Source organism: Lissotriton vulgaris, chromosome 5 (genome assembly GCF_964263255.1).
Source record: "Lissotriton vulgaris chromosome 5, aLisVul1.2, whole genome shotgun sequence".
In the NCBI taxonomy this organism is placed as follows: domain Eukaryota; kingdom Metazoa; phylum Chordata; class Amphibia; order Caudata; family Salamandridae; genus Lissotriton; species Lissotriton vulgaris.
The window spans coordinates 1,891,079,884-1,891,094,115 of NC_141693.1; the positions used below are offsets into that span (position 1 = coordinate 1,891,079,884).

Sequence of the window (14,232 nt, forward strand, 5' to 3'; positions counted from 1 at the left end):
TTGTTTAACTGTTCTACCTTGAGACCAAAAGGTCTTTAGGCTGGGCGTCGGTATCGTTTTCGTTCGGGTTTTTGTCTGTTCTCAGCTCCGAACTCTTGCTGCCCCTCCGCGTGCTGTCGGCGCGGACGGGCCTACTCGACGCTCTAGACTACTGCCATGGAACGAACTCCGTTCAAGAGGTGCCCGGTGTGCACCTCCAAGTATTCACACCTCGTTGTGCACCCTGTGTGCAACAAATGTTTGTCACCGGACCATGATGAGGCCAGGTGTATGGCCTGCTCAAAGTTCCGGTGTAAGAAGACTCTCAAGCTTCGTCGGGCCGCTAGACTCCAGGCCCAGTTATCGGCACCACCGGCGCCCCCGCCCGACAACATCTTCGAAGCATTTTTGGAAGACGACAATGCCCTTCAAGTTTCGGACTCTAGCCCTGCGTCGGAGGGAGATGACTACGACGCGGGAGACGAGGAGTTTGATGAAGTCGGCGACGAGGTAGGGGACGACGATGGGGCCATTGCCACCGTGGGGGATAGCTCGGAGGAAGAGCATCCTCAAACTGACTCAGGGGTCAATCCCCTACATACGGCCCAGGTCGAGGGATCGCCTTCGGGCCTTACCCAAGACCTCGTTACTCGTCCAGCAGCCCCGCCTCCGGGCCCGGCCACAGACTTTTCTGATGCGCCACTCCCGTTGAAGAAAACGAAAGTGAAGCCATCGGGATCCACACCAACGGTTTCGAAACCGAAAGTGAAAGCTGCACTGGTGGGACAGAAGGCTCTAGAGGCATCCATGTCTAAAAAATTCAAAATGGGCGACTTGAAGAGCCGCGCCAAGATGGCCGACTCGGGGTCGACGCCGAAGGCGAAGTCGACCGACGTGGCCGCGTCGGCGCCGAAGATGGTCGAGGTCGATGACCCGAAGAAAGCTTCGAAGAAGCGTCAAGGCGATTCCAAAGCTCTGGCTGCGCCGGCTCCGGCCGCCGTGGCAAAGGATGGTGATGTGTCGGCTCCGAAGACGGTGCCTCTCGCCGACCCGACTCCCGACTCGGGGAAATCGCTCGAGCCGGTCAAGCCCTCTCCGGCCTTAACGAAAAAGGTCGCGGAGTCCCTGCAACGGATTCGGAAGGACGCTGTGGTTCCCGAACCTGAGGATGTGGTGCCGAAGCCCACACCAAAGCCAACAAAGGCGCAGACGCCTATCCGCTTCACCCTGCCGCCGAAGTAGACGCCAAAGGCTTTCGCTCCGAGGCATGGGGCAGGCGTGCCCTCGAAGGTGGTGTCAACGCCCAAAGCGTCATTGGTGGTGTCGAAGCCTCGGCTCCAGCCACTTGCGGAGGAAGAGCGTCGAGAGGTCATCATCGACGCCAATACCGGGAAACTGTCTTTCCTCAAAAGAAAAATCACCACGGAGCCGGTGTTGGAACATTTTCGTATTCCTCTCAAAAACAAGAAGGACTCTGCGGGTACTTCGGCCCCTATAGAGCCTGCATCTCCCAGAGACTTAGAACGTTCACCAACGCATTCCAACGCGGGGGATGGTGACGAAGAGGAGGGGGTCGAGTACAACTATCCGGCGTACTCGGATCCGGAGGAGGAACAGGAGCCTTGGTCTGCCGGAGGCGACCCAGAGGACCCGCAGTCGGGTCAGGAACCGCAGCTCTTTGCGGCGAAAACCTCACCGACGGAGGACTCTGCAGCCTTCAACGCTTTGATTGAGAGAGCTGCTGCTAATCATGATGTCGACCTACATTCAGATCCTGTGGATGTGGATTTTTTGTTTGACACTTTCTCAGTGGCTGAAAAGTCAGTCAAGACATTGCCAATGCTCAAAGGAGTGCTAAAGCACGCGCCGGAGGTCTTCAAGGAGCCCACTCGGGCACGTGTCATCAATTCTCGCATTGACAAAAAATATAAGGCAGCGCCCTCGGATCCAACATACATCAAGGGACACTTGCCACTGGACTCTTTGGTTGTATCCAACGCACGCAAGAGGGTGAATTCACAGACCACTGGTGACGCTCCTCCCCCAGACAAAGAGTCAAAAATATTTGAGGCCTCAGGGAAACTAATTGCTGCGCAGGCATCTAATATTTGGCGCATCTCAAACACGCAGGCCCTACTTGCACGCTACGATAGGGCTCATTACGACACCCTAGAAACACTGCTGCAGCACTTGCCTGATCAGTACAAGGAGGCAGGGGAAATGTTAATTCAGGAGGGAAAGCTGATCACTAACGCTTCAATCAAATGTGCGCTGGATGTGGCTGATACAGCCTCCAGGGCGATCAACACTAGTGTGTTGCTAAGAAGGCATGCATGGCTTAGGATATCAGGCTTTAAACCAGATATACAGACAACCATCCTGAACCAAACAGTTAATCCTGACCACCTGTTTGGCCCCGAGGTGGATGCGACACTTGAAAAAATGAAGAAAGACACAGACACTGCTAAGTCTATGGGGGCCCTCCAGTCTCAGCAGTTTCGGGGTGGTTCCTTTCGCCGCTCCAATACCAGAGGCACCTCAAGGGGTCAGGCATTGCAATCCACACAGTACTATAAGAGCAATACCCAAACCTCATACACCAACAAGGGTAGAGGTGGCTACAGAGGCAACAACGTCAAGGGCAGGGGACGTGGAAACAACAGCTCCAGGTCCACCACCGCCAACAAGCAGTGACGTCTTGTCACTGCCCCCCGACCACACAACACCGGTCGGGGGGAGACTCCAGCAGTTCCTGCCCGCGTGGAAATCCATCACCACGGACAGGTGGGTCAAATCTCTTATCAGTACGGTTACTGTCTGGAACTTACTTCCACTCCACCAAACATACCTCCAAGAAGCCGTCCTATGTCCGGCGAGCACTTGCACTTGTTGCAGCAGGAAGTTCAAGTCATGCTGCAAAAAGGGGCAATAGAGCTTGTCCCACTGCAAGAAAGGGGAACAGGGGTTTACTCCCTGTATTTTCTAATCCCCAAGAAGGACGGATCCCTCAGGCCCATCCTGGACCTCCGGCCCCTCAACTGGTATATTCTCTCGGAGCACTTCCATATGCTCACGTTACAGCAGGTACTCCCTCTGCTTCAACAGGGGGACTTCTTGGCTACGTTGGATCTAAAGGATGCATACTTTCATATCCCCCTGCATCCTTCCCACAGGAAGTATCTCAGATTCACGATTCAAGACCAGCACTACCAGTTCAGGGTTCTGCCGTTCGGGGTCACCACAGAGTCTTTACAAAGTGCCTGGCGACTGTGGCGGCGCATCTACGGCGCCAGAACGTCCACGTCTATCCTTATCTAGACGACTGGCTCGTTCAGGCAAAAACAGAACAGCAGTGCGCCGACCACGTGTCCCGCACCATTCATCTCCTGCACGATCTGGGATTCTCTCTGAATTACCCGAAATCCCATCTCCAACCCGCCCATATACGGCAGTATCTGGGCGCGACGATAGACACTCTGGCAGCCACTGCGCAGCCAAACTCAGTGAGAATCGCCAGTATCCAAACGCTGATCCAACGATTCAGACCTCAACACTCGCTTCCAGCGAATGTGTTCATGCAGTTGATAGGCATGATGGCCTCCTGCATCTCCATAGTCCCGCACGCGAGACTACATATGCGTCCGCTTCAGGAGTGCCTGGCACGTCAGTGGACTCAGGCTCATGGGCAACTGACAGACCTAGTGTTGGTGAGCGGTCGGGCATACAACTCTCTGCATTGGTGGAATCCACAAAACCTTTGCAAGGGCCGACCGTTCCAGGAGCCTGTGCCACAGATCATCCTGACGACGGACGCTTCTCTCCAGGGATGGGGAGCGCATGTACTCCTCTACACAGTGCAGGGACTATGGACACTACAGCAATGGAAGATGCACATCAATGTTTTGGAATTGATGGCAATCTTCATGGCCTTGAAGGCATTCAAAGTACATCTGTGCAACAAGGTCGTGTTGATCCGGACGGACAACATGACGGCCATGTACTACATTCAGAAACAGGGGGGCACACACTCTCCGCAGCTGTCTCATCTGGCTCAGAGCATGTGGAAGTGGGCCATTCAGAGGAACATCTTCCTCATGGCAGAGCATCTCCCGGGCAAGGACAACCAGATGGCGGACCTGCTCAGCAGGCACAGCCATCAAATGCACGAGTGGGAGATACATCCATCAGTACTCCAACCGTACTTCCAAAAGTGGGGTCATCCAGAGATAGACCTGTTCGCCACAAAGGAGAACGCAAAATGCCAAAGCTTCGCCGCCAGGTTCCCACACCCGCAATCACAGGGCAATGCGATGTGGATGAACTGGTCAGGCAGATTTGCGTACACTTTTCCCCCAGCACCTCTGATACCGCTGGTGGCACGCAAACTCAGGCAGCACTCGATGACTCTCATCCTGGTTGCTCCAACGTGGGCTCGCCAACCATGGTGCACCACGTTTCTGGAACTCTCCGTGGTACCGCATCAAAGGCTTCATCTCACTCCCAGCCTTCTGACGCAGAGCCATGGCGACATTCAGCACCCAGATCCGCAACAGCTCAACCTGGCGATCTGGCTCCTGAAGTCTTAGAGTTTGGCTACCTCAATCTTCCCCCCGATTGCATGGACATCATTCGGGAGGCAAGGAAGCCCACTACTAGAGCTTGTTATGCGGCTAAATGGAAGCGGTTTGTCGTTTACTGTGTAAACCACGATATTGACCCGCTGGATGCTTCCATTCAGAACATCATTTGTTACCTGTTCCATTTGTACCAATGCAATTTGGCGTATTCCTCCATACGCATTCACTTGTCTGCAATGGCGGCATACCTCCAGAATAGGCAACACCTATCACTTTTTAAGGTCCCTGCTATTAAGGCTTTTCTGGAAGGACTCAAAAGGGTCATTCCACCACGGACACCACCAGCTCCGGAATGGAACCTCAATGTGGTTCTTACTAGGCTGATGGGTCCTCCCTTTGAGCCACTGCACTCTTGTGAGCTTCAGTTTCTGACTTGGAAGGTTGCTTTCTTAGTAGCAATTACATCGCTACGGAGGGTTAGCGAATTGCAGGCGCTCACCATCCAGGAACCTTTCTTCCAAGTACACGCTAACAGGGTGGTGCTCCTCACTAACCCCAAATTCTTACCAAAGGTTGTATCTCAATTCCATATGAACCAGACAATTGAGTTGCCAGTGTTTTTTCAAAACCCAGAGTCGCTGGCGGAGCGGATGCTCCACACCCTTGACGTTAAAAGAGCCTTAATGTACTACATTGACAGGACCAAAGATTTTCGTAAGACCAAGCAACTTTTCGTTGCATTTGCCTCACACCACAAGGGAAACGCTATCTCCAAAGCTGGGATCGCTAGGTGGATTGTAAAATGCAATCAGATCTGTTATGCTACGGCTAAGCGCACACTCAAAATTCCACCAAGAGCCCACTCCACCAGAAAGTTGGGGGCCTCTATGGCTTTCTTAGGTAATATTCCCTTAGAAGATATTTGTAGAGCAGCCACATGGTCTACCACACATACTTTCACTAAACATTACTGTGTAGACGTGCACTCCAAACAGCAGGCAGCTGTTGGTCAGGCTGTTCTCAAGACACTTTTTCAGACTGCTGCAGCTGGCACGGGCGGCCGCCAATGATGGGAGGACTGCTATGTATTCTATGCACAGATATGAATTCAGAAGCCCACATGCCTCGAACTGCAAATGCTACTTACCAGTATGCATCTGTTCTTGGCATGTAGGGCTGCTGACATTCATATCGCCCACCCTCCTCCCCGGCGCCTGTAGCAGCTGCAGTCTTCATACATATATATATATACATATATCTGCTCGTAGCATAGGCATCACTCACATACTTCACTCCATCTCTGCCAATGGCTAAAAACAATCTGGGGATGGAGGCGATGCCCATGCGCACTGTAGTCCAGGGGAGGAGCCACCTATCTCGTGATACTTCGAAGACTCTTCCAGGACAACAATGTGCAATCATCCGGACCCAACACTAGGCGGCGATCTATGCACAGATATGAATGTCAGCAGCCCTACATGCCAAGAACAGATGCATACTGGTAAGTAGCATTTGCATTACCACTCGAGGGGGATCACTTCCTTTCTCCTGAATGCTGCCTTTCTTGGATTTTTCCAATTCAGAGCGAAGTTGCTATCTACTTCTGGCTGTCACTGGTCTTGGTTCTTTTGCATTTAAATTAGTGCCTTCTTGATTAAGGTTTGTACCGACCGGTGAGAGACAAACCTGTAGGAGGGTCTCACTCTGCTGTCTTACTTTCCCCAGTGAATCTATTATATGTCGTAACTCAATATTTGCTCCCTGAGATTGAGAGCCGTTGTTCATCCAGGCTCTATCCAAATTATGTCCTAGGAGGGGAACATTGTCCTTCTTTGTCTTTGCTGAGTCGACTGACTGGCTTTTAAACTCACACTTCTTAGTTATCCACAAATTTAGAGCTCCAGGGTTATTTAAATAAAAAATCACTGCTCTCTTCTCAAAAGGAAATTTAGTGAGGATCGTTCTATTGTTGCCCACATATATTCCTATAATCCGGAGTCTCCGCCAAAACTCAGCCCCCGACTCCAGGACCCTAATCAGGGAAAATAACAGCTCTTATCAGGTAATGCAGATAAGCAGGAAAGTAATCTTCAGGACCGGAACCCATACGTTCTGACCTGCTTAAAAACTCAATGCAGTCCTGGATTCCAGTCCTTTAATCCACCTTTAGTTCCCTGAAAAGAAAGTATCAAAAAATATGACTGTGGAGGCGGTAAAGACATTAAAAGCTTTTAATTAAGTGCCGTAAACTATCGTAGACTATTGTTAGGACTTAATTAGTTAGTCCCTCAAAAATAAAAAGTCTGGCAGCAATACATAGTGCCCACAGCTCACCCTAGCTTAAAGAGCGCCAACTACACCATGCGATCAGCGCGTTCAAAAGTAAGTGTTCAAACGTTCAGCTCGCTCAGCGTCTCAAGATAGTATGCCCCTCACAGTATGGTTTTCCTAATCACGGGCAATTAACTCCCCGCATTTAGCCACAGCTCTGCAAAAACACAGCACCGGCAGGGAGCAAAATGTACAAAAAGATTAAAGGGCCACTTAGCTACGGGAAAGCGGCATCTAAAGGCAGCAAATCTCAGAGATCAGCTTCATGTTTGTCTTCGTTTGGCGTAGCGTCCAGGCTCTATCTCCTCACACGGCGTCTCCCGACTGGCGTTAACCAGCCGCCATGTTCCCTAACCACGTGACCCCCATGCTGGGTAAAACTTACTGGATGCAAAATGTGAATAGGTATCACATCGAAAGTGCGTAAAAGTCACTTTCTTTTTAGGTTACTCTTGACCTTTCACAATCTTTCTTAGATTTTCTCAATGCCTTGGCTCTAATCTTAGTTTCAATCTCCTCAGATGACTCCTTAGATGCGTTTTTAATGCTCTAGCACCACGATTAGATAATTCCACCTTCCTTACAATGGCTGAAATATCCTTAAGCTCGGCATCTTCATTTATCACTGTAAGCACAGCCAAAACCAAATTGATGGTGTTGTCCGCAGGGAAAAAAGCTAGGAGAATAAGTATAACTTTGAATGGGTCCCCACTAGAGGTGGTGGAGGAGTTTGACTACTTGGGTTTCAGGATTAATAACAGAATGAAATGGGACTCCCATGTGGCCAAAATGCTCTTAAATCTTAAAAGAGCTGCTGGAGCAATCCTGAGAAATCAGCGCTTGTCCATCAGCAGACCGGTAGCCCCAGCTCTGGCAGTCTATGATGGCAAGGTCTTGGCCTCTGCTATCTACGGCTCAGAGCTGTGGGGGTGTGAAAACACCACGGACCTGGCAAGAGCGGAGAATAAGTTTATGAGAGATATGGTTGTCCTTCCGCCCTCTACTCCTCTTAAACCCCTTTTTATAGACATGGGAAAACACTCAATTGCAGACGTAGTGCGCCTCCGTCCTTTGCTGTTCTGGGTGCGCCTGCGAAGGACGCCAGAACTGGCAAACTATGCCCTGGTGTTGGATGAGTTGATTATCTTGAATAGTTCAAATAAGATCCACTGGCTAAAAAAACTAAAGCAGTTGGTTTTGAATCTAGGTTTGGGAGAATTTTGGATCTCCCAATAAGCAAATTATTAAAAAAGTCTATTGGGAATGGGTTCAGGCAGAGGAATTAAAAAGCACAAAGTGGGGGACTCTAACTACAAAATTTTTGGAACACAAACCCACTAAGAAGTTCGAACCCTTCCTAGATTTCATCCAAATCCCAAGAGCTAGGTCGCTCTTCATGAAAATGAGATACGGAGTACTTCCTCTGAATAAATTCATGGAGATGGCAAGGATTGAGGACTCATTCTCATACCTGACCTGCCATTCCATTAGTTATTATTTCACTAGCCTTTCCTAAAAAAATCACTTGAAGATATCTTACACATTCCTTCATTTTAAAAAACTCTTAATTTTAAACCGTCTTGACAAATCAGCAGAGAACTTTTAAATCAAATAGAAGCGTTTTAGCATGTCTTGGAGGAAAGTTGTGTGCACTTACTTCGAAACACGGCAAGTTAATTCCCAAAATAAAAATGGGTTTAAGATAGAGCGAGAGGTCAAGAGAAAGACAAATAAAGGAAGGATGCGTAATGGGTAACTGCGTGGAAGGGGCCAATAATGTTATAGATTAATTCTGGCGACATAAGAAACCGCAAGACAGAATAAAGGGCGTGCGGATTGTAAACATCATTAGAACCCTTTGTTGGGCAATAATATGTGTTCTTTCTATAGGAGTTTGAGGGTTTTGAAGCCGCCTCTTCACTGTTCACCTAACAATGGCCTCTGATTGCAATCAGCGTAGCATATTATTCTCTGAGGATATGCTTTCTATTTTCCATGTGTAGGAGTTATAAACAATGGAACTTACCCAGAACTAGACATCAATGGGTTACATCTGTGCAGTGAGGTGCAATCATATTAAATAGGCCTTTTAATGTTTAGTCTGGTTGTTTTCCACTGTAAAGTGACTGCAACATGGATTCTTGGAGGCAGTAAGTGGTGATGTATGAAGTATGTTATACTTCACTGTTATAATTACTTGGAATTTGACATTCGCACTATTGGAATAAAGGTGGGTAAACGCTTTTGTTAATACACTTGTTCCAAACCCCATGCTTTATTGTGTGACATTTATTACCAATGGTATAGCATTGAAAAGCAAAACACTTTAGTAGTATGCGTATGAAGCACACACGCGAAATTCTGCTCTCATCTGCAGCCAAACGACTGCACAGATTTCTCGCAAATTTCATATGACAAAGAACTTTCCAGACTTGCCTCTTTAGTAGTACCAGATTGTGGGGTGATTAAATATCAATTATCCAGACTGAAAAGCATTATAAAAGAGATTCAAACTTTTTTTTCTCAAATTCCAGGTCAATCCCAATTTTCCTTGAAAATGAAAAAAATGCAAATACTCCCTTTTCCTCCGATATTGCATATTCATGGTGTTCCAACCAGCTCATTGTCAAATTGTAAGGATGAAGTTCACAAAAAATGAAAATAAAACGCCTTTATTAAGTTGAAACACTTGTATACGGCGCGAGCACCAGACGAAACCTTTCATCTGCCGTTCCAAACTCCTGTAGGATCTAGAACACGGCAAAGGCCCGCGCATAGCAACTAAATACAAATATTAACAAGAACATGCATGTGCGAAAAGTACATAAGATAATGCATGCGCAGTTGCACGTTTTTATACACCTATTAAACAAAGCAAAGGAACTGAACTGCCGGCCGCATGAGAGCAGCGTCTGGATTGGCCTGAGAACCTTTGATTTGCTCTCCCAGAGAGGCCGTGAGCCTGTGCCTGCTGACTCCAAACCAGCAACGCAGCTTGGGATGTAGGCTGCTCAGTGCACAAGTCGGTTTGGCCATCCTAAGACCGCTGCCAAACCGTTATGTGCACTGACGAAGGTGCCCACCACTCCCCCTCTATCACTGTTACCCCATTGGCCCCGCCCCCAAAGATTCAGCACGGGTAGGAAAATTACAACAATAATAAACACGTTTTATTTTTCTCGTATTTTGGCAGGGGGAGGGGCGAGGAGCCCCCTCTGGTTGGTTCAGTTTATCTTTTTTTTTAATATATCTTTTTTTTTATTTCAGTAATTTTTTTTGAAAATAAAGACATATACACGGTGCAGAGTGAAAAACACATGGGGGATGGGAAAAGACAGGGGAAAGGAACAACGCCCGGGGGGGGGGGGGGGGGTTTGGAGGCATTGCAAGCATTGTCTCTATTGGCCTGTGCCTGTAAGTCCATGTTCTCACGCTCGCTTCTTCTTCTCGTAATCCTTCAGGCTTCCCCCATACCCCTTGTGGACTGTCTGATTATCTTTACGCTCCCCTGGTGGTGCGAAGAGAAAGGAGAGGTGTAGAGATATAGAGAGTAAAGAGAGCAATTGTGTCGCAGAGTAGGTGATGCATGTGGTTTGTGCAGTGTTGCCTAGTCTGGACATTCAGGAAGGCTTATGGGAGGACAGGTAGTTGTCTAGTGACAGCCACATCTCGCTTTTTTTCCCCTGAGTTCGGTAGGCTGTTGGTTGTTATGGTGTCGGCTGCCCGTAGGAAAATGACCCAGTTGAACCAGGCTCTAAAAGTTGCCTTTGCTGTGTCTTTCCAGTTGGTCAACACCATCATATCTTTAGAGGCTCTAGAGGTCGCTTTTATCTTTGGGAAAGGATGTCTGTTCAGGATCGTCCATTGACTCTGACTCCACTTTGACATCGTCTTCAGACTTGGCTCCTGTCCAGTTGGGCCGGTGCCTGGCTCTACTTTGGCACTGAGCCCAGTACTGCCAGATCCTCTCCTGGGTTATTTCGACACCTAATGATGACACTGCTCAGATGGGTTTGCTGGGATACCATGTTCCTCTGCAGCACCTTCCTATGTCCCCTTAGGGCCTTAAGGAGTTTCTGGGCTCATCTTATGCCCCTCCACCGCCAGTTGGGTTCAGACAGACGGTTTGCACCATTTCTAAACTCAACATTTTCCACACTGCAGTTGAAGGCTTGTCAGAACTCCAAAGCGTTGGCATTGAAGATTGCGCCACGGCTGGCAGCAGTGCAGGACCCTCATCAAGTACTCCGAATGTCATTTGCAAAAGTAAGTAACACTTTCTACAGGCTCTGGGCAAATTTAAGGAGCCAGGACTAAGCCTCTAGTGGTGCACCTGCAAGGCTAACAGAAAGAAAGGTAGTGTTTAGTCTACCTCAGCATCTTCTGACACTGAGATGCAAGGCTACAGCCAATCTCAGACGGACTAGGACAGTGTAATGTAATAATGTGTAGCTTTATACAGTGGCACACTGAGCAGAGACACTGTGTGGATACTCCAGCCATTCCAGACACTACCTGAGATATCACTTTTCATATACTTGGGAGTTTGACTAAGGGATGGTGACCAGGCTGGGCAAGGGTAATTCCCTTGTTTAGTAAATCAGATTTCAAAATATTTCCAGTTTAAATGTGCCTTTATAATTTTAAACGCTGATTGTAGATCCATATTAATGCAGTTTCTGTTTTGTTTATATATATTTGTTTTGTTTTTCTTCTAGACTGGAGATGGGCCCGCAGCTTTGCAGGTAACTAGACTTTGCTATTTGATCCCTCACTTCTTAATTCTCTTTTATTTGTTCACGTTATGTGAGTATTTGCCGTGAGACGTATCTAAGAGTTTCTCTGTATTATTTTGATGTCAATCATATATCAACAATGAGCAGCATATCGGAGAGTCTCTGCTGGTAGAGAGCTGGGCTCTTTCTGCACGTTCTGGTTTTGTTGATGCTTTGGCAATAGAGCACATCAGAATATTGAGCAGCTCTTTTGCAGAGAACAGATAATGTGCATCATTGCAGTCTGTCACTGCTGGGAATGTGCACCACTTCTAGGAAGTGCACCACATTTGGGGTCTGCAGCACTGCTGAGATCTGCGCCGCTGCTGGGGCCTGCAGCACTGCCAGTGTCTGTTGAGCTGCTCAGATTGGGAGCACTTCTAGGGTCTGCACTGCTGCTAAGGTCTGCACCACTCCTGGGGTCTGTAGAACTTCTGGGATCTGTAGTGTTGCTGAGGTCAAGTCAAGTCAAGTCAAAAATTTATATAGCGCACTACATACCCAGAGGGTCTCAAGGCGCTTAGGGAGGGGAGGAGGATTACTTGTCAAATATCCACGTTTTAAGTTGCTTTCTGAATGCTAGGTGGTTCTGGGTAAGGCGAAGGTGAGTGGGAAGTGAGTTCCATGTTTTAGCCGCCAGGTATGAGAAGGATCGACCTCCCATGGTGGTCTTGTTGATGCGAGGTACAGTGGCGAGGGCTTGGCTGGAGGATCGTAGTTGGCGGGGGGGGGTGTAGAAGGACAGTCGTGAGTTGAGGCATTCTGGTCCGATTTCGTAGAGTGCCTTGTGTGCGTGGGTCAGAAGTCGGAAAGTAAAGTGATCCTCTTATTGACGGGTAGCCAGTGGAGGTTTTTCAGGTGACCAGAGATGTGTTCGTTACGCGGGATGTCCAATATGATCCTGGCTGAGGCGTTTTGGATTCGTTGGAGTTTTTTCTGGAGTTTAGCGGTAGTACCTGCGTAGAGGGTGTTTCCGTAGTCCAGTCGGCTCGTGACCAGAGCATGGGTGACTGTTTTTCTGGTTTCGGTGGGGATCCAGCGGAATGTTTTTTTGAGCATGCGAAGAATGTTGAAGCAGGATGAGGAGACGGCGCTGACTTGTCTGTTCATTGAAAGTGAAGAATCCAGGATAACGCCTAGGTTCCGTGCGTGGTCTGTCGGGATGGGTGCTTTTCCAAGGGCTTCCGGCCACCAAGAGTCGTCCCATGCAGAGGGGGATGTACCTAGGATGAGGACTTCTGTTTTATCTGAGTTCAGTTTCAGACGGCTGTGTTTCATCCATTCGGCAACTTCTTTCATTCCTTCGTGTAGGTTAGTTTTGGCGGTGCTGGGGTCATTGGTGAGAGAAAGGATCAGTTGAGTGTCATCCGCGTACGTGATGATGTTGAGGTTGTGTTGGCGGGCGATGGCCGCGAGGGGGCTCATGTATACGTTGAAGAGGGTGGGACTGAGTGAGGATCCTTGTGGTACGCCACAGATGACTTCAGTGGCCTCGGACTTGAATGGTGGGAGGCGGACTCTCTGGGTTCTTCCGGTGAGGAAGGAGGTGATCCATTCAAGTGCTTTTCCTTGTATTCCGATGTTTCTGTGGCGTTGTAAAAGGGTGCTGTGGCAGACTGTGTCGAAGGCTGCAGAGAGGTCGAGGAGGATGAGGGCGACTGTGTCTCCATTGTCCAGTAGAGATCGAATGTCGTCTGTTGCTGCGATGAGGGCGGTCTCAGTGCTGTGTTTTGCTCGGAAGCCAGACTGTGAGGAGTCGAGGGATTTGTTGGCTTCGAGGAAGGCGGCGAGCTGGTTGTTGACAGCTTTCTCGATGACTTTGGCCGGGAAAGGAAGGAGCGAGATGGGGCGGTAATTTTTGAGTTCGGTGGGGTCCGCTGTGGGTTTTTTCAGAAGGGCGGTGAGTTCAGCGTGTTTCCAGCTTTCCGGGAAGGTGGCGGAGTTGAAGGAGCAGTTGATGACGTCTCGGAGGTGCGGTGCTATGACGGAGTTTGCTTTGTTGAAGATGTGGTGAGGACATGGGTCTGTGGGGGATCCTGAGTGGATGGAGTTCATCAGGCGGATGGTGTCCTCAGTGGAGATTGGGTTCCAGTCGTTAAGGGTGTTCAAGGGGGGAGGATGTTCAGCATATGGTTGGGTGGGTTGGTCTCCGGGTTGGTTGTCGAAGCTGTTGTGGATGTCTGCAATTTTGTTGTGGAAGAATAAAGCCAGGGAGTCGCAGAGGGCTTGAGAGGGGGTGATGTCGTTGGAGTTGGCCGAGGGATTGGTAAATTCCTTGACGATGTTGAAAAGTTCCTTGCTGTTGTGGGCGTTGTTGTCTAGTCGATCCTTGAATGCTGTTATTTTGGCCTTTCGGATTAGTTGGTGGTGTATGCGGGTGGCGTTTTTGAAGGCTTCCTTGGTGCTGGTGGTTGGGTCTTTTTTCCAGGCCTTCTCAAGGGAGCGGCAGAGTTTCTTGGACTTCTTAAGATCATCGTTGAACCATGAGGCCTTCTTGTTGCCAGGTTTGCTTAGACGTTTTTTCAGTGGTGCTAGGATGTCGGCGCTGTTGGATAACCATAGGGTGAAGT

The 14,232-nt window shown here is 48.9% G+C and overlaps 1 protein-coding gene across 2 annotated transcripts in view; it reads left to right on the forward strand.

The window, feature by feature from the left end:
* The window catches only part of LOC147717637 (E3 ubiquitin-protein ligase TRIM39-like), a 231,007-nt gene that overhangs the window by 112,918 nt on the left and 103,857 nt on the right, over positions 1–14,232 (forward strand). For both annotated transcript variants that reach the window (XM_086924430.1, XM_086924431.1), the window contains one exon: positions 11,606–11,632. In XM_086924430.1, the coding sequence (XP_086780556.1) occupies positions 11,606–11,632 (27 nt within the window). The remainder of the gene's footprint in view (positions 1–11,605; positions 11,633–14,232) is intronic.